The sequence below is a fragment of the Rhipicephalus microplus genome, chromosome 3, assembly GCF_043290135.1.
Source record: "Rhipicephalus microplus isolate Deutch F79 chromosome 3, USDA_Rmic, whole genome shotgun sequence".
In the NCBI taxonomy this organism is placed as follows: Eukaryota; Metazoa; Arthropoda; class Arachnida; order Ixodida; family Ixodidae; genus Rhipicephalus; species Rhipicephalus microplus.
Genome location: NC_134702.1, coordinates 47,804,728 through 47,827,082, shown reverse-complemented (window position 1 = coordinate 47,827,082; position 22,355 = coordinate 47,804,728). Strand labels below are relative to the sequence as shown.

Genomic DNA, 22,355 nt, shown 5'->3' with positions numbered 1-22,355 from the left:
TCTGAAGAGGAACGAATCGCACCGTAACGACTGCTGCCCCGTTTGTGTAGTGACCGTGAGTTTCAGGAAACGGATGGTGTTCCGTGTTCACGGGTAAAACAAAAAAAGAAAACTAGGACGTGCGCGCGTCATTGCGACGACCGTTGACGATTCGAAAAAAATCGTGTTGCCGTCGTCGCCTTCGGTGAAATCGTCGAAGCATTCACGACGCCTCCTGGACGACTGTGTGAGCGCGTTCCCTTTTCTGCCGAGAAAGATGCTGTCATCTGGATTCATCTGAAGCCAGCATCGTGCAACGGTGACATCGTCAACGGGGAAGGCGATATCGTCGAGGCAGTCGTGTCAACGACAAAGATCCACGTGACACCCAGCGACTGCCACCGCTGTGGCTATGCCGATGGTTTCGGAGAAGCTCGTCGGCACCCTCCGTTGAAGATCCACAGGTGACGGCGCGCGGTTTGAGTGCGCGCGTCCGCATAATTCGGTTTTATTCTCGCGAGAGAGCGCGGCGAATCGACGCGTAATCGCGGCAAACGAGCGCGCGCTTTCAAGTGCGCCCTCGAGAAGGCAGCGGTAACAATGTACCGGGACGGTGAAGTGATCCTCGAAGTGGAATGCGGCGGCAACAAGGGACTGTTGTACCTGTCCCGCCTGTGCCAGGGCTCGAAAGGGCCGTGCATTCTCTTCAGGGATACCTGGCTGACCCCGAACGAGTTCCAGTACGTGAGCGGACGTGAAACGGCCAAGGACTGGAAGCGCAGCATTCGCCACCATGGCAAGTCGATGAAGTTGCTGCTGGCCAAAGGCGTGCTCTCGGTGCACCCGCCGGTCTGCGACTGCTCGGGCTGCAGGATCGGATCGCCTCTGGTGAGTGTGAACTATCCTACAACGCGTTTGTGGTGCGACTGTTTGCGTGTGCTGCGGTTCGTTAGTAGTTCTCGTGTCGTGTTCTTTTTCTTTCGCGCAAGACTTCTCTAGGACTTCACATAGCGCCACGCTTGACGCCGTCCTGTCTCTCGCTCGTCCTAAAACACTGCGTTGGAATCATTTTCAAACCTTTTCATTTTGGCCGTCCTCACGGCGTCGTACCTGTGCTCCGCAAAGAGAATGTAGTGGTTTAGTGGATTAATGTAGTAAACGCTCATTTCCGAGACGGTGTTCTGAACGTGCAAGCTCTCTGTTCCTATAAGTAGGCGTGGTTGAAAATAATTTATTAGGCCAAACAAGGCATCGACGACCCTTCCTGTATAAACAAGGACTCGGGTCATTGGTAATTAACTCTACAAAGCTCTCGTAGCTGGATTGCGTCGACTTTGCTGTCAAGCCGTTTAAAGATGCCAACACTTGGTAAACACGGAGATAGTTTCAATGCGCTCGAAAAAGGTACGCTATCATGAACTCTCCTTATCTTGCCTTGAATAGTTCTTCGTGGAATGACGCTTTCACTATCTGACCACGCAGGTGGATGTAATCTTTCAGGATTATCGAGTAGTAGATAGGATTATGCTTAACGTTCTCGACCATTTTTCTTTATCTTTTAAACAAATTTATGGGGGTGGGAAAGAAAAGAGGCAACTGTAGCTTGACATTGCCCCCTGTTATAAGAAGACTACAGCAAACAATGAAATGGTATTGCGAAATCCTGGTATTGCGGCATTATTGGAGCGTTTTCAGTTTATCATAGATTTGAAAGCATCTTGATCACTGTGCGGAACAGAGACAGGACGCACGAAAACACATGGCGCACGCTAGTTGAACATAGCGGTTGAAGCTTATATTTAAAGAGGCCAAATAAGATGATGACGTTGTTAATCCAGTTTTCGCAGTTCTCTTTAGAAGGACGTATTGAATTGGCCGCCAAACCACACAAACGATCAAAAGGATGTTGTGTGGTCGGCACTTTCCTCTTCTTCTGATATAACCACAGGAATGTTTGCCTCGACGAAAATTTGTCAGTCACGTTCTGACTTGCATTGGAGCTGGGACTCACTTTTTAGAGATTCGAGGAAACGCTTCAGGAAGTTCGAACCACACAACTTAACGCCCCGGTATACAACCGTTCTCACGAGCATTCCGGTTTTCTATTGTGGTGAACTTGATATAAATATCGCGCCTTCTTGAAACCTGTTCCTCGCAGAAAGCTGGCTATCTATTCCTCAGGCGCACTGTTTCGATTTGCAGATGAAGATGGAAATGTGTATGACATCTTATACTTTGTTTGCAAAATTTGTCAAGCTATGCAATTCTTGGCCAGTACCCCACAGTGGGTGTAAGCCACAGTTAACAGGTGAACAAGAACTGTGACACTTCAATGCGTTCAGCAGCTACACACATTGTCGACGCTAGCGCTTTCAAAGAAATCGCTTAATAACAGCGGCACACCGGCGAACGCACACCGCTGCATCTGCGCCCGCCAGCCTGCTCGACAAGCGAAGCGAGTTTCTTCTCCAAATCCACGTGGCGAGCAGACAGAGAAAGAGTGCTTTCATTTTTAAAAATCTCCCGCCAAAATCAACGATTCTCTTTTTTCTCTCGCCGTATTCAACGCCCTCTCCCTCCATATGACTCAGGGCGCAAGCGCGCCACTTCCTTGGGCTGCAACTGCGCGTTATATAACACGAGCTAGGGGGGCGCGCCGCGCCAGCTATAATTTTTATTCTCATTCTCTCACTCTTTCCGCGCAGAACGAGAAATACCCCTTCTTTTTCGAGCGTGGTCGTGGAAAACGAATGATGACGTCACGGACTTCGATTCCCTCGTCGGGAATAACTACAAGTGGCCCGAAAGAGAGCGAGAAAAAGAAAACGCTTGCCACAGGCGGTTCCCGCCGCCGTCCGTCAGACAATGAAAGGGTGCGTTCTGCACCCCCTCCTCCTCCTCCTCCTCGTATCCCATGTTCTCCTCCTCCAAATTTTGAACCCCTTTCTTTTGCAAACCGTCCCGCCGTGGTGCTGGCGCGCTTCGTTGTGCGAGTTCATCGTTGTTAGACCGTTCCGCGTGAGAGCTTGACGACTTTACACCATGCAGCGATGGGCCCTCATGGGCGGTGCCTTGCGTTTTCGTACGTGCTGTATTGACTTTGGCAATCATCTTAAAAAAAGAATCGAACAGTATTTTAAAGTACAAATAGTGAGCGCGTTATTTTCTTCTGGTGTTTCCTGTCTTCTCGGCGCACTTTGTGACGGCAGCAGTCCATTGCCGTGACGTCATGTGGAAATACGGTCTCGATTGGTTCACACACGGGGGATATGCGTTACGATTTGTCGCCTACCTTGTTTTGACGTGAAGTCACAAGCCTGCTATCGTGCGCGATCGAGTGGTTTCATTTCGTTATGTTCGCTTTAGACTGAGCCAGTGGAGGTAACAGCGTCCAACCGGAAAGTGCGTAATCCTGGTAGACTCAACTCGTAGTACTGGCATTTTGCACGTGTTTCATGATGAAAATGAGCGATGAAGGGGATGTATAACCTGCAGGAAAAGTAATGAATGCGATAAACAAACCACTCTCCCGTGTTTCAATTCGGGGTGATTGAAGAGCCCATTAAAGAAAATGGCCCTTTAATTTCACAGTAGACAAATGATTTGATGTCACCGCGGGAGTTACACGAAGGGGGGGGGGGGGGGGGTATATCGATGCTAGCTGTTCGTCGTTCTGAAAAACATGATAGCGGTGCACAGATTAAGTAGATTTTCGAAGATGTGTTCGTTCGGGCTTGACAGCTTTGCGACTTTGTGGTTTGCTTATGCTGAGCAAATTATTGTGTTGGAGAAGCAAGAATCTGCACTAACTTCGGAGTCACGTATACGTGCGCGAAGGCTTAACTGTCTTGATAAGTTAAGTAAAATGGGATGAAAAAGATTCAATAGAGGCATCAAAAATAGCATGAAAAGAAATTAAAAAAATCACAAGTGCAGAAGTAGAACAAATTTATGCTAGGGCTATCGTTTCTTCGGTTTCTAAAGGCTGGCAGCGCCAAGACATCTCTCTAAAAACATGTCTCCCGCGAAAGTTCCATAGGTATTAGTAAAATTTGCTAAGCCTTCCTTGTTTTCACTGTATATTGACACCACACGGATGCGTACAATGAAAGAATTCGTCTACCAATTCTTTCCTCGCATTTTGTACAAATTCTAGCGTTATGATTGCTCAACTACCATTGAAATGATGAGTATTGGGTGGGCTTGCCTGAATTTCAGTATACTTACATCATCAACTGCGCTCCTGCCCTTATGGTTCAGAGCCGTCGATAATTCCTACCTCTTTAAGCATACATGTATTAAGGCTGAGCATGCGTGCGTAATAACTGTGAGACGTTGTGATTCAAACGCAATATCTCGTCGAACATGGTCGACTTTGCTAAGGTGCGCATCTCTAGAATAGAAAAAGCGGAAGTTTAGAATAGAAACGTCTTTGTGTTAGCCGTACTTTTAGTAGTTAAATGAATCGACCCACGCTTTGAGTTTTCGTACGTACGATTAGCGGCTGTATATGTATAAGAAATCATCGTAAAACATTAGGTCACCACTTTGTGTCTGAAGAAGTGAATCGGAAAAAAATTCTGGCTTGAAAAATTGATGAGCTTCTCTGCTTCCACAAGAAAATTACAAGAACATCAGAGGCAGCATGAATACAATGCCGCGCGTGCGCTAATCATTGTTTTCCTCTCGAATGAGAAAAAAAAAGTTGTACAGAACAGATGTTAGACTAAAAAACCAAACAAATAAACAAAATGAAAGGAAATAAACACTTTGAAAACACACACAAATACAGAACATGACAGACTGAGTATACAATGCTGCCTTGAATATAAAGGAGAAAAAAGATAATCTTTCCTTCGATTATAATAATTTGCTTGATAATACTTCATTTGATTCTGATATTTTTTATCATTAAAGGTTTGCTTCGACTATAGAAGTATTGGGGAGAAAAATGAACAAGAAAAAAAGACGTGATGCACAGATGCACGCAATCATCATCGTCATAATTATTATAAAAGAAGAGTGACACCTGGCATAATAAACGTTGTGTACCTAGTATGCATAAAATTAAACAGCTTTTATGAATCTTAGAAGAATTTATTGTTGTGTGATTTGGTGCATGTCTTATTGTAGGATATGTGGGCAAAGACAGGACGAACACTACAAAATGCGAATTATATTAAGCTGCTTTAATAACGAATGAACCAGTTACAGCTTGCGTTCTTTCTGTATACTTCGTTGTTCCAGCATTCATTAGATCTTCGCGCACATATTATACTGGTAAGGTTTAGCCTCAAACAACTAAAAAAATAATAGAATGATGAACTTGGTGGAAGTTGGACGAAACATTAATAGCTATAGCTCTTTGAATAATTTTATACAGGGGCAAGAAGCGAGTGAATAGGGGAGCTGCTTCCTGTTAATGGTAGAACGAGAAAAAAGAAGTATTTAAAGATACATGTTAGTTTGATTATAGAAAGGAACCATGACCAACTCATGATCAAGCGATCGTGAAACTTAAGTGTTTGGTGTCAGCAGGGCAGGCATCTTTTATTTTATCTTGCCAAGCAAGTAGGTTCCTTTCGGAAGGGAAGTACTGGGAACGCACTTTTACCCCAACAACCACTTTCGTAGGGGCGTGATTTTGTTCAAGACATGTAGTGTAATGGGCAAACAAACATTGAATATATAAACTTTCAGATTTTAATCAAAATGATGAGAAAAAGAGCACAAGAAGGTTAACTATACTATGTCCAATTTGCTACTCTACGAATGGGGAAGGGTATACGGGCCTTAAAGAAAGTGGAAGAGAGATTTGTTTCATGTTCCGCGTTCTCCCGCAGGTCGCGGGTTCGAATCTCGGCTGCGGCGGCTGCATTTCCGATGGAAGCGGAAATGTTGTAGGCCCGTGTGCTCAGATTTGCGTGCACGTTAAAGAACCCCAGGTGGTCGAAATTTCCGGAGCCATCCTCTACGGCGTCTTTCATAATCATATGGTGGTTTTGGGATGTTAAACCTCACATATCAATCAATCAATCAATCGTCTTCCACACTCTAGATGCACACTTAGTCTATATCGATTCGCCCCCGGCCCCCTTCCGTATGACTCCGAGTGTGCGCCCCCTCTTGCCCCGTACCTTCACTTGAAAGATAGACAGGAGTAGGTTGCCCATCTACAGAAGTAAGAAATCGTGGTAATTTGCTGCATTTAAAATTGCGCTAAAAATTTAAGAGAATACCTTTATCGGTGAAATACAAACGCGGGAGCGCATATTGAGTTTCGTGGCGGAGTACACGTTCGCTAGGTTCGAAAAGCGGAGGTGCGACTTCGCGACCCTTTCGTGCCTCGCTGTCGCCAGGGCTTTGGTCGCTGTCTGGGCGGCGTCACCTTTTGCGCGTGCTCGGCGCTGCTGGCATGTTGCCGGGGTTATAAGCGGGCGTCGCCAACTCGGTCCGTTACATTGAAAAGAACGGCCTCCCGGCTGTCACCGCGGGAAAGCGGACGGCGACGGAACGGATAGGCCCTCCTCGGGAGCTGTCAAGATTTGGGCGCGCTTGAAGGAAGAAGGGCGCGCTACGCAGAAGGGCTGTATCTGAATTTGACGGCCGAACCGTATGCAAGAGGGCACCCTCTTTTGGCTCTTACTGCTTTTTCTTGAAGTAGAGATTCGATAGCAGCATGCGTAGTGCCATTTGACGTCTCGCCTCGTCTATTTGTCACCTGCGTTCCACGGTGAAGCGACCTTCCAGGTTACCAAGGCTGGAGAAAGTACGTCTCGTCTAACTTGAACCTTTAGAAACGAAGCATGGTGTTCAACTGCTCACCCGAAAGTTGTGTCTTCGATCCCGGCCACAGTGGTCACATTTAAATTTGGTGGAGCCGAAATTCTGAGACCCGTGTGCTGGACGATATCAGTTCACGTTAAAGGAACACCAGATGGTCGGAACTTCCGGAGCCCTCTATTGCGGCTTGCTTCTGACTCATATTTTGGTCTTGGTTCGTGAATTCTATTATCTATTACAGATACGAAACACGAAACTGGCCTGTATTGTTGGGAGGATATGCAAATTATCGAAGAAAGTGCCCACCTCTCACAATTTCCCGGCTAACTTCAGATTACTCAGCCTTTCTGAATGTTGCGAAACTTGTATGACCTTGTCTTTTACAAAACTTAACTGATACAGAAAGCCTGTAAATTGGCCTTAATTAAGAAGGAAGACAGGGAAACGAGAGGGAGAAAGACAGAGATGAAAAGCCGGAATATTAACCAGTTTGGCATAAACACCCCACACAGGGTGTTTGTGTGTGTATGCGCGCACACACACAGACGCACACACGCACAGGCGCGCCTCTTGTGCAAGTCTGTTGTCCCTATGAATTTTAGATATTTCTTGTTTGCTTGAATTCTCGATGACTTTTCAGGATGACATTGGAGAATAGTTTCTATAGTGTCATCTTTCTGTTGTCAAGACGAGCGAGAGCGATTGAGAGCGATTGTCTCTGCACAGCATAGCGAGGACAGTCGCAGAAGTTATGCCGCAAAGGGTCTCGTCGATACCGCAGGTGTCGCAGAGAGGGTTGTAGGCTATCCCTATTTTAAACTAATAGGAATTTGTGAAAGCCACTCTTATAGTCATAAGCGGTGTAGCAGAGGGGCCTCTCTTCGGCGGAGTTCAGTTGGAATTTGAAATCGCTGCAACGCTTCAGGAGACAATGGCTATAAAAGAAATGCCTAACTTCCGTTGAGTCACCAGGAAAAGATGTCGCTTCATTTCTGGCTATATACGAAATCTTAGACCACCGACATTTCAGGTGAGCTTGTTGACAGAGAGAAATAGAGAAAGGTTAAGTGAATGGCAGAGAGTTTAACCAGAAGAAAATTTCTGGTGTGATGATAGCGCAAGTAAAACGAGAGAAAAATACCAGGGGAAATGATGAAATAGTGGACGTCCAATCGTTTCTTACATAGTTGGGAATTCATTTCACTTGCTTTTATATGCCAGATGATTCCGAGAGTCTTCCATATAGCTTTAGCAGATGTAAACTGTTTCTAGGCAAAGCAACATCTCGATGTCTCATGAGGTTCCGGAAAACGGGGATTATTGCTAAGATGGCTGATTCATCAATGACGTTGGTACAACATAAAGTCATATATTATAAAATAATTAGAATGACACTTAGGTTGAGTTGAATAAAACGAACATGTCATAATGTCGGCGTCATCACCATAACGTATAATTTTGCCTGTAATGAATTGTCTTGACCACGAAAGGAATTGAAGCTATTCACAAGCACCTGTCTCGATAAGACGCACGAAGCAGCTTGTTCAAACCTTACGACTGGAGAGCTCTGCCAGTGAACAAGAACAAACGACAGAGACAGGACAGTCGTGATCCTGAAAGATAAGTTCAGGCTATCCGAACTGCAAAATATGGGCGACACCGAAAATTGGTGACGTTTCAAACGAAATGTTAAATATTCTGAGTGCATTACGTGGTTTAGTCAGTGTAATATGACCAGAAATATAGCTTCGCTAGAATTAACATGTCTACAGTACCAGTCAAACAAGTTCTTGTGTTAACTTTGTTCCTCCAGAACGCTCATTTTTAGTTGATAGTCAGCGTTCATGATATCTTGATATCTTTTTCTGTATCCGCGTCTGCACTTCCTCTCCTTTTAATTGGTCTGCTCGATCACACTGAACACTGATACTAACATACTGATGTCTGCACTCTACAGTACCAATTAGATAAGCTTATATTGAAGAGGCATTTGCGCGAGCCTCTAATAAACGCGCGTGCTGCACCAAGTTTCATAAAGTAACGAGCGTAATTAATTGTTACGCGCTCCCAGCACCAGACTCAGGGAACCCCCGGTGACGCAAAGTGGCACCTATCGATAAAGGCAGCTCACGTGTGTTGTCTCAAGGCTGTCTGGCTCTCCCGCTAAGCACACGCATTTCGTAACAACGTTTTCAAATGAGTAATTTGGATTTCCGCTTAATTTCGAGTGGTTGGAATCCGGTGCACGTTTGCTGTTTCTGCACTCTGAGGAAGGTGATGGGGGCGTGTCGCACGAGCTCCTTAAGCTCAGTGTCTGGCGCTCAAGACAAATTATTATTGCCCCTTGCACTCATTTTATTTTAGTTTAATGTGATCTGGTCTCACCTACAAAAGCAGTTACCGCCGTTCGGCCCAGGTGCATGCCGCTATGTGTAGGAAACGCACCGATTGTTTTAAGACTTTCTTTGATGACATTGCATGGACGATAGGACTAGCCGAGTTTGTTGGGGAAGTGACGAGAACACTGGCGATAATGCTCGAATGTTAGCTCTCTTAATGCTACTCGTTCTGCCGAAAATCGCATCCCCGACGGTAGATTACTGTTATCGCCGCTACCTTGGTGTTCAGTGTGTATCACTTGTTTTCTGAACATTTTGAGCGAAAGCTATTGTGAGATCACAACACGGGTCGTTCGCGCGCCGTAGTTGTCCACCGCCGCCACCGTTGTCAGTAACCAATATCGCATGAAAGAAGAAACTTTAAGTAAATAAGACACACTAAGGACACATTAGGATTCGATTCCGGGTCCCCTGCGTACCAGCCCTGTATTCTACCACTGAGCCATGCCGGTGCTTGTAACTCCTTTGCAAAGTGAACTTAGGAAGGCTTTATACCGACTTCGTTAATATATGAGTAATAAAGCATTTTGCAACAGCAAAGATACGACCGGATGTCATATAATGCAAACTGTGCAACGAGTGGGCCGTCGACCCTTAGCAAAAGCTTGATCTTGTCCACCTTATTAAGTGTGGCGCATACCCACTGGGGGATTATGGGGATTACAAAAGCTTCTGGCGTAATTCTTCGTCGTCGTCATTCACAGCACAAAAAAAAATTGCACAATGTTCCTTGGAAGTGTGCAGCGGGTACCACGCTTCTCCGAAGAATGACAAAAGATGGCATAACGAATACCTGCCTACTACACATGGATTGACAGCATAGTGGTTACCCTGCAAGTGTGCTTGCAGCATGCAGCTACACAAAGAGTCTTAAAAAATTAGGGGATCCCAAAGTTTCCCCTTTAAGAGTTGAACGCGATAGGGATATCCTGTTCCTAGTGTGTACTTCAAACACTTAGTGCATGAAGTCTTTTCGTACTTGCTATGCACCCACTACGTTGCCTTAAGAAAATAGGCGCAGTGGAGTGTCTACTTTTTGTAGTTAGTGACTGGCTTTAAATTATGAAGTCATTATGATAATCACATGTTTTGAAGCCCGCTGGCAACGGACGCTTGTACCGCGCATTATTGCTGCAGTATTTCATGTTGTATTGTGGAGCATTTGTACAAGATGCTTGTGTTGGTAAAGCCTGAAAGTCACTTTCACTACATTTCTAAGTAGAGGGAGTTCTTTACACTGTATTCACAAGGAGACTCGTGGCCGTGTGATAGAACTTCAGCTTGTTACGCAAACGACCCTGGTTTGATCCCAGCACGGACGAACGGACGCACGCACGCACGGATGGACGGAGGGACGGATGCATGGATGGCCGGATGTATAGGCGGACAGACAGACGGACGCTTTGCCCCACTCATCATCATTCACTCTGCGATTATGCTGTGATTTTTTTTGTTACTTCACAGCATGTCGTTTGGCAAAAGTCTCTCGAGGTTACATAACTCTTAAATGTTTCCATCTCGCATGCAGTCCTCGCCTAACTTTATACGTCTCTCTTTCGCTACCGCAAAAGAAACCTGTATAGTTCCCTTCACGCAACGTTTACGAGAGGCTCCGCTGGCTCTAAGCTTAGTTCTTGAAATCCGGCCAAGATATGAACTTAAGCGACAAAACATTCATTTCATTGGACTCTTTTTGTAGCTGCAGTCGTGGCGGCGTTACATATACGTAACAGGAGTAGGGAATGAAATATGTGGACAGATGACAGGAAGCGAAGATCGTGCGCTTCTGCGTCTTCAGCGCTTGCAAGTTCTGACCCCGTCTTCGACCTCATATTTCGCTCGCTTCCGTGAAAAATGGCCCGTCGAAGCCGGAAGCTTCCCGGTTGTCCCCGCGGATGTTGTCTGGTCGCGCCAGTCTTGGTGTGTCACCGCTTGGGAGTCTTCTCTCTCTATCTCTCTTTTCGCTGCCGGAGTCTATATATACATGCGTGCGACATTCGTCACGCAGTTTTGAGAGACAGGTGTCTAATTGATGTTCCTCCGAGGACTGAAGGGAGTAGGACTCCACGTTAAAGAAGCGATTCCGATGGTTTAGGCACCACGCTTCCATATTTGCGCTGTACAGTACCAACACATTGAAACGGGACATAATGTTTTGAAGACGATAGTCTTTCTTGGGATACTTGAAGTCGGTAATTTTAGTCGGTTTCACTGGCTTTCTGTCTCCCTGTTACACAATTCAGCCAACCGGCCAAAATTTCAGCACTGCCACCTTGTGCGATGTTGCATATCGCGACATATATGAACATGGCTATACGTCACATGGTATGCACAAACCCAAATGTTTTGGAGCGTATGCGTCTACTATAACACTATTCGTTTAGTTGTTAAAGATGCAAAACACAAAGGGTAACAGTTCTAATATGGCGGTGCTCACACCCACCCTTATTTTATATTTGTGTATGTATATACACTGGTCGACCAGCATATATCCTCAATGCCCGCATACATTCCTACGTATAGCTGTGCTGACACGGATACAGGCCAACCCAGAAGCACAGTAAAATGCATATGAAGAGATAATTGAAATTCATAAAATCATGATTAAACAAGTATGCGCATACCAAGCATGAGCGATTGCAATATTGTGCATCGCACATAAGCTGACGAGGAATACGCTTTGAAACAGAAGCATGTTGTTTGTTGTATAATAACCATGTGATGAAACAATTTACAATGACAAATTGGCTCAAATATTACTTATGTATAAGATTTAGCATTTACTACCTTCTCTTAGGATGACGTCTAGTAACGTTCTATACATTGGCGGTGACAGTTGACAGCATGTTCACATGTGTGACATTTATTCATGTTGTATGATACGACCATCGGTTGACGTTCAGAAAACGGATAGCGTTTTTCGGACATCGTATCCCATTACGTTCACCGCAACTCGTATAGAATCTTCAAGTAAGACTTGTTATGTTTTCATTGGAAGCGATATGCACAGGCATTTTCTTATGTCGAATGAAGGACACCGCAGTTTGCCTAATTAAGACGTGCTCGAGGGGTTTCATGTAACTTTCCTTGGCTTGCTCAACTGAAAGAACTCTCCTCTTGAGTCATGATGGCAAAGAAAAAAAAATATCAACACAATACTTCAATAATGTACATGACCCAGGCACTGTGTAACAACTGAAAATTTAATGAAAAAAAAAAACGCCAGGCCTGCGAGGAAGGCGCAGCACAGTCACAGCGAAATCAAGAAGAGCGGCCTTTCAGAGCCTTTTCTAAACACTCATTGGGTAACTACTGCAAGTAAACTTGCTTGGTACCCACTAGGTCATTATTAATAAATTTATTTGAGTAGTAGGCCGGCATTCGCTATGCTATTTTTTGCCATTCTGAGAAGCGTGGTATCCACTAAACACTTGCTAGGAATTTTGTGTTAATTGTTCATGCAGTGGCTGACGACGATGAGGAATTATGGCTGAAGTGGGTATGCGCCACAGTTAATAGGGGAACAAGAACAAGCTTTTGTGATGGTTTGGAGCATTGGACGGCCCACTCGTTACGTTATTCGCATTGTGCGATGATTGGTTGTTCTTTCACTGTTGTAAAAAGCTTTATAAATCGTATTAACGCGATTGCTTTCCCGACATCAAGCCTGCCTAAAGCAAGTTTGACAACAAGTAACAAGCACCGGCGTAACTCAGTGGTTGAATATTGGGCTGGTGCCAAGCGGACCTGGGCTCGAACCCCACTGTGTCACTGGTGCTAGGTCAAGCCTGCCTAAGGCAAGTGTGACAAGTTACAAGCACCGGCGTAATTCAATGGTAGAATACTGGGCTGGCACGCAGTGGACTCGGGTTTGAGCCCCACTGGGTCATTGGTGCTATAGGTTTTTTTTTCTATTTCGCGCTAGGTGTTTACGGACACCGGCGGCGGCGGCGGCGGTGGACAACTGCGCGTGACCTGAGTTGTGATCTCATAAGAGCTCTCGCTGTAAAAGCATGAAGTAGTTAATTTTAAAGGAAGGCAGTGGACAACTACAAAAAAAAAATATGAAAAGCCGAGAAAACTTTGTCACGAAAAGTTTGCAATAACGCAGTTTGCAAGAACATTTGACCATCGTCGCAATTGCGTTATTGCTAGATTTCATAACAGATAGGGTAATCTGAACTTTTTTCTTGTCATTCACTGCGTCTCATATTGTTTAAATATTTGATCTTTCCTTATTAAAACATCCAATTGTTAGATAGCGTTAATACCATGTACATTTGTTTCTAATCCTGTGCTCGTGCCGGCCAGCACAACTATATTACAAGTGACTCAAATCGCTATCGCATTTTTTTTTCTGAAAATGCTCAGAAACGAAAGGTGCAATTAGAAAAGCTCACGATGGCTTTCGTATTTAGAATGAAGCAGACACAAAAGGAGTAATAAGCTTTTAAAGAGTGAAGTGGTTAATTGTTTATTCCTTCCGGGCACGCGACTGGCATAACAAGACGCTCAGCGTCACACCCTTCGAACAAGCCCAGCCTGGAAAGAGCAGCACCTTGTTTTTTTTGGAGATGCACCGAAACAAAAGACAATCCTAGAAGCTCAAGATGGCTTTCATCATTAGAAAACAGAAAACAGAAACGTGAGCAACAAAGATATAAAGCGAAGGAAAATGAAGTGAGAAGTGGTTGAATGTTTAGTCTTTCCTCGCGCGCGACAGGTGTAGTAAGACGCTCAGCAACACGGTCTTCGAACAAGACCGGCTTAAAGCATCGAAGGAGCCGCTGTACACTGTGTTAAAGCGTCGTTTCGCTTCACGCCCTCCGAGCTGTTTTATGCGACCGCGGCGGCAAAAAAGCCTCCAAAGCCCAATCCATTAAATCGTCGTTCTTTACATGCAGCTCGCGAGCAGGCATGGGATGGAGTCACTTTTCCCGCCCTTTCCTCTCTCATCTCGCTCGTTTTTTCCCGCGGCAATCGTTTTTTACAGCCACATTGGATTTCGGACCATTATGCTGTCTCTTAGCCGAAAAAAAAAAGACAAACTGATCTGTTACGTAACGACCACTCGAAAACGAACGGATAGCGAAAGTAAGCAACGAACTTACACCCATACTTTCGCAAAACAACAAAAAGAATAAAAAGAGAAAAGTTAGGGACGCACAAGAGCAAAGAAAGAAAAGACAAACGACACGAGCCAACGGCACTTTTATGAAACGAATGAAAAATGCATGCAGGAAGAAAGACTCACAGAGATATAAACGAAGGGGGGAAACGACCAGTAATTTGCTCGACCTTAAACCCCTTTCGGGATCAAATTCCAGACGCGGGGGAAAAGAACACAAAAAGAGCACTTATTCGAGTAGCGAGACAACGTATACAGATTGCTCACAAACGCACGCACTCAGGTACGCCCTTCTTCCCCATTTTACCCCGTTCTCTCCCTACCATGGTCGACAGAGTCGCGCATTCGGCAACCGGGAGAGCTGCCTTCCCCATTTTTTATTCCTTCTTATTTCGGCTTTCTCACTTCCACAACGCTTTTCGTCGACAAGCCGATGAAGAGCGTCGGTTTAAGTAGACATACATACGTACTACTACAAGCCAATAAAACCGTTTCCCTTTTTATTCCCCAATTCTTCTCTCTTGATCATTTCGCTTGCCTTCGTTGTCGGAACAACGTGGCCCTCTTCTCCCTTTCATCATCGCTCTGTTTGGCTTTCACGGTGTATGAACCTTGTTTCCCCTAAAGAAGTGGGATTCGGGGGGAAATAAACGTCAGACTGTGGAAGGGAGGCAGAGGTAGCGAAGCAGAGGCGTACAATTTGCTCTCTTCACCATCCGCATCCATGTCGCGTCGTCTTCGTCTTCGTCTTATAGAACTATACGGTTCCCCCGCAACTTCTTAACGTTCTCTTTTTCTCTATCGTCTTATTCTTTTTTCTCCTAACTTGGGCGTAAGAATAACAAAAGGCGCAGAGCGGGAAAAAGAAGAGAAATGGATTAGAAGTAGGGAAATATATAGGGAGCGGTACATATAAAGAGGGAGACGAAATACTGGCTCATATAAGTGGAAGGGGAGGGGCGAGAAGGATGTCGGGCTGAGTAGACCAAGGTCGATTACACTTCACCTCGCTTTCTGGAAGCAGTCGTTCTCTCTTCCTCTGCCGCTGAAGCGGAAAGCGGGAGAAAGGAATTGGAGGAGTGAGATCTATTTATGGCGTCGTTTGTCTGTCTTTTGTTGTAGCAGGCGACTTTATGTACACTTATGAGGGCTGCTGCGAAAGAGGGCACTAGTGGACACGCTCGTCTTGACTTTGGCTAAGCAGGGAAACAAGGGAATCGAGGGGATCGGTGGAGGAGGGGTTGCAGTGTTTTCGCAAGGAGGTGATCCGGCCGTCAAAATAGTCGAGGTGCAGGGTGATGAGTGGGAAATCTGTGTGTATATGTATAAATGTCTCTACGAGAGAAATCGGCCTGTCTGTTGCTCCGGAAAACGAGGACAACTGCTACTACACGACAGGGATGAATGAAATGAAGGGAATAGGGAGGCTGCAGGAAAAAAAGCGAATGAGAAGAAAGCTCTAAGAAGGACTGTCGGACGTGGTGGAAATGAAGACTTCGCTTAGGCGATGATCTGGGGGATTGAGCAGACGATTGGGCGATGCGGGCTCCCCCGTCCAATGTGAATGATGGGAAGGAAAACAGAGAAGAGCCACGTGACCTGTTACGTAGTTGCAATAGATGACCTTCTTTGTTCTTAATCAGGCACGATTATGCTTAAGCATAGTAGGGTAATTTTGACGCATTTCCCTCCTCTATTAGCGATAGCACATTCTTTTTCTCCAGCTTGTGAACGTCGTAACCGTTAAAGTATCATAGAGTTTAATTATCGAATTAATGCTTTAACGCAAGCGGACGCTTGTAAGCGCTGCTAGTCGCAAAATGCGCGCATGCCGGCATCATTCGTCTCTGGCGAGTGCCGGTATAGAGTTTTCGAATGCGTCATAGCCACGCCTCTCGTGAACGGCGTCCTCTTCGGTACAACCATGCGCTTAATGGTCATAGTCAAACCTGCTTCCTGTATGTGCGTGTGCATTTCGCTCCACCATAGCAGTCTATAGGTTCTTATTTTTTTTCGGTAACTTCGAGGATCACTTAACTCGCCATTTGTCTTTCCCAATATCGTTGACATAACGAGCCACGCATCGCATCTCACATCGCATCGACTGCTATTTATCCACTGTCACTTCGGGATTCCATCTTGTTTCCATTAAACCGCGTTCCACTTTGATTTATGTCTCTCTCAACTTCCTACCGACCTGCGTGCAGTTCGCTCATTCCTTACCTTTTTTACTCACCACGCTGAACTGCCGTCATCTCTCCAGCTCATTTGTCTTTCTTTGCCCCCCCCCCCCCCGAGTTTCCCCTTTCACGCTATACATCCCATCTCCTCCCCATTCCCTCCTTCGCCTCTCCTACCGTTTTGTTTCTTTCATCTTCTAAGGAGAGTGCGTGTCTTCGGACTTTTCTGCGCTGACCAGTATACCAGTCTAGCCCTCGTTTGACTTTCTATCGTGCGCTCGCTGTCACTAAACGCCGCAAAAACGCTACTCTTATGAAGCGGGTCAGAAACGCACAGCGCGGTGCAGTGTGTCGAGGGACGGCTTTAAGATGAGAGCGGGAGAGACGAATGAGCAGCCACAAGGGAATGTAGATTGTTCGCCGAAACATATTAGAGTGAGGAAGCGTCGTATATATAGACTTGCGAGAGGTGGCTATAGGAGGGAAAAATGAGGAGGGATGTGAAGGAACGACTAAGCGCTTTCCCTCTACCACCCCTCTCTTTCCTTCATCCCGTCTCTCTCTCTCGCTCTCGGCTTCCTCCACTTGCTTGACATGGAGTAGGTACTACAGCGTCGCTTTTAGCGTTTCCGGCCCTTTTATGAATGGGCGTAGGTCTCTGAGCGGTCTCTCGTTTTTATTTCCATCGGCTTTTTTTTTTCTTTATCTTCCTCGAATTTATCTTCTCTTGCTCGCCTCTTGTTTTTATGACGCATATATATTTTCGCTTGTCCATATAGAGCTCCCGCGGCATCGCTTTATTTGAAAGCGTTTAATATATGGGAGTCAAGATGTATTCGCTTCTACTTTTTCGTCGTTTACTTTTAGCCCTTGTTATTTTTGATACGCTATTTCTCCTCCTCGCTCTTTGAAACGTTTGTTCGGCGCGTTTAATGGCCGCGTAGGGAAGCGCTACAGGTGTTTTTGTCGAGTCATATAGATGTTCCATGGTATACATAAATTAGCATCGCGTAGTTGTATTTTGCTACGGCTTATGACAGGGTTTATGCGTTTTGCAAGGGTTTGTTTTGTTATAATTTACAACATTTCTGCCAATCTCGCGGTTTTTGCGCTTGGTCACTGGCATAGTTATGCGGTTTTCTATTCCACCTAAGGCATACCCAGTGCAACAAATTGGTCACACTTCCACATGTGGTTATATTTAGATATTTCACGTCGCCTGTTGAGGGAGACGCGCGATTCACTGTCGTCACTATTTGCAAGTTTCTTCGTTGCCGTGTTTTAATTACAGATGCAGCTCAATTACTGGAGGCCACAGCTTATTTTTGACCTCCCTGCCTATCTAATAATTTATTCTCTCTCCCTTTAGCCTACTTCAAGCTTAAATAAAATTTTCAGTTTTTTTTGTGAAAGTGGAATAACTAAGCATTTGAAAGAAAATAAAAATGAAAAATGAGACATTTCGGGAAAAAAGAAATTCGCATTTTTAAATCGCTTCGCTCCTTAAAGTCGTCGATCAATGCGTTAGATGGCCACAAAATAACTTAATTTCCTGGAAAAATGCAAATAAGCTCAGAGAGCTTGACAACACATCGGCAAATTTTACAAGTGGCTGAAAAAATAAAAGAAGCTTTAGTACGCTAATTCTAGGTGGCATTGGCAACTCTCGATAGCAGGCTAGGGACCTCTAACTTTTTTGCACCGAGCGTCGATTTACATATCTGTACATCAAGTACATAGTATGACCGCTTGCCCTCAATAATAATTTTCTTTCGCATTATTTTTTTTTTACTGTGTACGCGCGCCGAATAACAGGTTAGGACGTAGTAAAGCTGGAGCCGAACTCTCTTCGACAGTTTGTCTGATAAAATTACCGCCTTTTTTTCGCGACATTAACCGGACGCGCCTTGTAAAAGGAGTGTCACATTGTACCGGTTTCACAGCTAATCGGAGAAATAAAGTGATTTGTGCGAAGCAACGCGGCGCCAGAACCTGTTGACGAATGATATGATGCGTGCGAGACATTGAGGGGCCTCCAAGAGGCAGGCGTTCGGCCGAATGCGTTCGGGGCTCGGGCGTCCGTTCGAAACACAGCCGCCACAACGTTAGCTTCGAAGGTGACAATGGGACACGTAGGAGTGCTGGACTCTCGTGTGTTGCGGGAGACACAAAGGGGCGAACGACGTCACAAAAAAAAAATGGGGGATGGGGATTGTACGCGGCCTGCAAAGCAGGGCTCTCCTTTTGTTGCACCGGAGCGTTCGGCCCCGTTGCCGCGCGCCATTGTCGAAAGTTGTTTGCCCTTGAAGAGAAGCCGACACGTACCATATATATATTCGAGAGTGAAGCACAAAGGCGCAAACTTGCGCAGCGCAATGTAACGCTCGCGTACGTGCAGCAGCCGCGACCTCTTGCCGTTTTGCTCACTTCATCCATCTTTCGCTGAACGATTTTAACTAGCTTGTTGTTGTCTCTTTTTTTGGTCACGATGCATACAAGTTACATGTAACAGGCGTCCTAAATAATTTGATATAAAGAGTATGACGTATTACATATTGCCGTTTGTGCCGCTGTTACTAAGTGCCAACAGGAGCGGGAGGCCTTTGTCAGGCCTTCGTAGCGTTTTGCTCTTGCTCCTTGTTTCTGTAGTGGAAGCAAAGATACCCCTGAAGTTCAAACTTCAACTTCAAATATTTTTGTGCTTCTGACGGGGCTGCATCTCATGTCTGGGGTCAGTGGTGCACACTTGTCTCATATATATGTGCTAACTGTTAAGAATTATAAAGTTTCTTTAGGGGTTCATTGAGTTACATACCATGTTGCGTAACAGATAAACAAACACACAAACTGACAAACTAACTACATAACTAACCAACTAAGTTGGATCAAGTGACCAAATTAACCAAGTAACTGACCAACTCTAAACTAACTGACTAACTAACTAGCCGAATGACAAGCTAGCTAATTATCCGACAAATCTATTTTATAACTTGCTAACTACCAAATGACCGTCTAAAGTAGAGGGATGTTTGATTATTTCATTCCACGCATTCAAAAGACTAACTAACTAACTAAACAAATAAATAAATAACTGACCAACTAGTTGCTGACTGACTTACTAACAGACCAACTGACCAACTAATTGCTGGCTGACTTACTAACAGAACAACTGACCAACTAATTGCTCACTAACTTACTAACCATCTAAACAACTAACGAACTGAGAACCACAAAAGATTGAATTAATAACTGACTTACTCCGAACTGTCTACGGTCAAGTTATGACTGATTCTACCATTCTACGCATTCAAAACACGTTTTATATTTTTTGTGTTTGAACAGGAGATGGGGCAGTTTGGCGTGCATCTGCCGACAGACGTGAATATGGCTTGCACGTCGAGCTCTTGGTTCATATAAGAAAACGGGCCGCATCTCAGGTGGCGTCCGCGCTATAAAGCACCTGTGGTTAATTTCGCAATTCTTTTTTTTTTACTAATACTCATGGTAGCTTTAATAACTGTTATGGTAAACGGTCACTGCTTGACTGTAGGGTCAGTAAACACGTCGAAACGGCACTGCGAGGTTTCTGTGCCGAGTAGCTATTTCATATATTACCACTAGAAGTTGACGACGAAGCGTAAGCTAAGCGATGAACTGTTGTATTAGTGCGAGTGGTTCAATCAAGCGATGCAGTTGACTTTCGTCGTGAGAGCAAGGACTGTACTGCGGCTGCTTGTCGCATAAACGTATCACTCTGGTTGTAAATATAATTTTATGTTTGGTGCGCCTTTCATTTGCAGCAATAAGTAACTTAGAAAGTATATTTACATGAAAATTCTTTTTGCTGATCAAACGTCACAACTGGAGTACCATCCAACTCGATACTGGGGCCAACTATCCTTGCTTTATAGAATTGGTATAGCTGGTATAGGTATTAAACAAGACATCGTAATGTATGCAAATGACACACGTATTTTTACCGTGCAAAAGATGTAAACTTATTAAAAAAACAATGACTAACATTTATCTAAAAGAATTAAGTATATGGCGACGTGATATTGTTACAGTTGAATACCAATAACGCACGGTACATATTATTTGAACTACCAAAGAAGCGGAATGCAGGTCGACATAGTAAATAATCATAAATCCAGACAAATTGCACGAACAAAAGAATGGAACTTCAAAAGAGTTGACTGTTGGGCTAGTTGTTTCTTTGTCAAAGAAATATACATTTTAAGGGGTCCGGTTCCACAAAAATGACATGGAATACGCAGTTTTCATATTTTTCAGTAGGCATAGCCAAAACAGTTGATTGCATTCGGAGAATAAGTTCTTTAATACCACTGTGGTTAAAAAAAGCTTTGCTACTGATTAGTGTATTTAAAACGGACACATTGTACTTTAGTTTGGAGGCCTTGCCGCGGTGGTCTAGTGGCTAAGGTACTCGGCTGCTGAACAGCAGGTCGCGGGATCGAACCCCGGGTGCGACGGCTGCATTTTTGATGGAGGCGAAAATGCAGTACGCCCGTGTGCTCAGATTTGGATGCACGTTAAAAAACCCCAGGCGGTTGAAATTCCCGGAGCCCTCCGAAACGGCGTCTCTCATAATCATATGGTGGTTTTAAAATTCAATAGTTAGTTTGGAGGACAAAAATTTAATAGGTTATTTATTTTACAAAAAATGGTGCAATGTATATTTGAAAATTATATAAGAGACATACGGGACTTACGCACTCCAAAATAAGTTCATTGAATATTAAATCCGGATCTATATACTTAAGTTTATGCAGTTTATACACAACACAAATGCCTTCAAAGAAAACAGTTCTACCTAAAGAGACAGATAAACGTTCAGGAATGATTAGCTTTGACTGCCTCAAGTGAATACAAATTATGGCAGCCAGGCAATACATTATCAAATTGAGTATTTCCTGAATAAATATGAAAAGAGAATCTGCTGGACTGTTTCTGCAAAAAAGGAAAAAAAGAGAGGAAGCATGTATTCAGGACACATTTTACTACTGAAGTTGGTGATTGACTGTTTCTATACTGTGTTGCTAGCTCATCATTATCACCATCATCACCACAATCACCATCATTATCAGCGTGCGTTGGTTTACTGCCGTACGAAGTCCTCACCCAATGGTCTCCAGTTTACCCTATCTTGTGCGAACTGATTCCCTTTTATCCCCGCGAATTTCCCAATTTCGTCTTTGCATCTAACTCTGACTTTTCCGACTGAGTTTCCCGTTCCTTCGTAACCTTTCTGTTGCTCTTAATCACAACCGGTTGTCTGTTCTATGCATTACTTCTACGTTTTGTAGCATTTAAAACTACAACTACGGTTGTTAGTCAATTATGCAGTGTTGAGTATATTATACATGTTAATAAATACGAGTATCGGTGAGGAAATATTAGCAGAACATATGAAATCGTTTTGCGGCAACGTTTTTCTTTCATGTGAGGAAATTTCTGTTGTTCTGTATGCCTGTGTATTTTTTATTTTCTGGTTAGTTTGCTTTTGTTTTCTTGTCATTGTACCATTAGCATCAATACTTGCCATTGTAGTCATATTTGCCGTTGTATGATTTGACTACCGTTCCATTTTGTACGTAATTTACTTCCCATATAAATGTAGCTTTAACGGTTACTGTTTTGCGTTCGTATACAGGCCTGCTGTGAGGTCCGGTGGGCAGAGGCCACCGTTGGACGATTAAAGCCTTTAGGCTCGGTCTCCCCAGGGGAAACCTGAAGTAAAGCTGAAATGTATTGAATCGAAACATGTACTTCATAATTCTACCAGCGAGATCCCGAGTTTTAGCGTTACACTGAATTGCACACGCTACCCGTCTAGTGCAGGTCAAGCTATTTATGAAGGGAACC

At 44.4% G+C, this 22,355-nt stretch overlaps 1 protein-coding gene across 1 annotated transcript in view; it reads left to right on the top strand.

Moving 5' to 3' along the window:
* Positions 1 to 234: 234 nt before the first annotated feature.
* Positions 235 to 22,355, top strand: part of LOC119175366 (uncharacterized) — a 528,289-nt gene continuing 506,168 nt past the window's right edge. Inside the window, exon 1 of the mRNA XM_075889437.1 lies at positions 235 to 867. Within this exon, the coding sequence (XP_075745552.1) occupies positions 580 to 867 (288 nt within the window). The 5' untranslated portion in view covers positions 235 to 579. The remainder of the gene's footprint in view (positions 868 to 22,355) is intronic.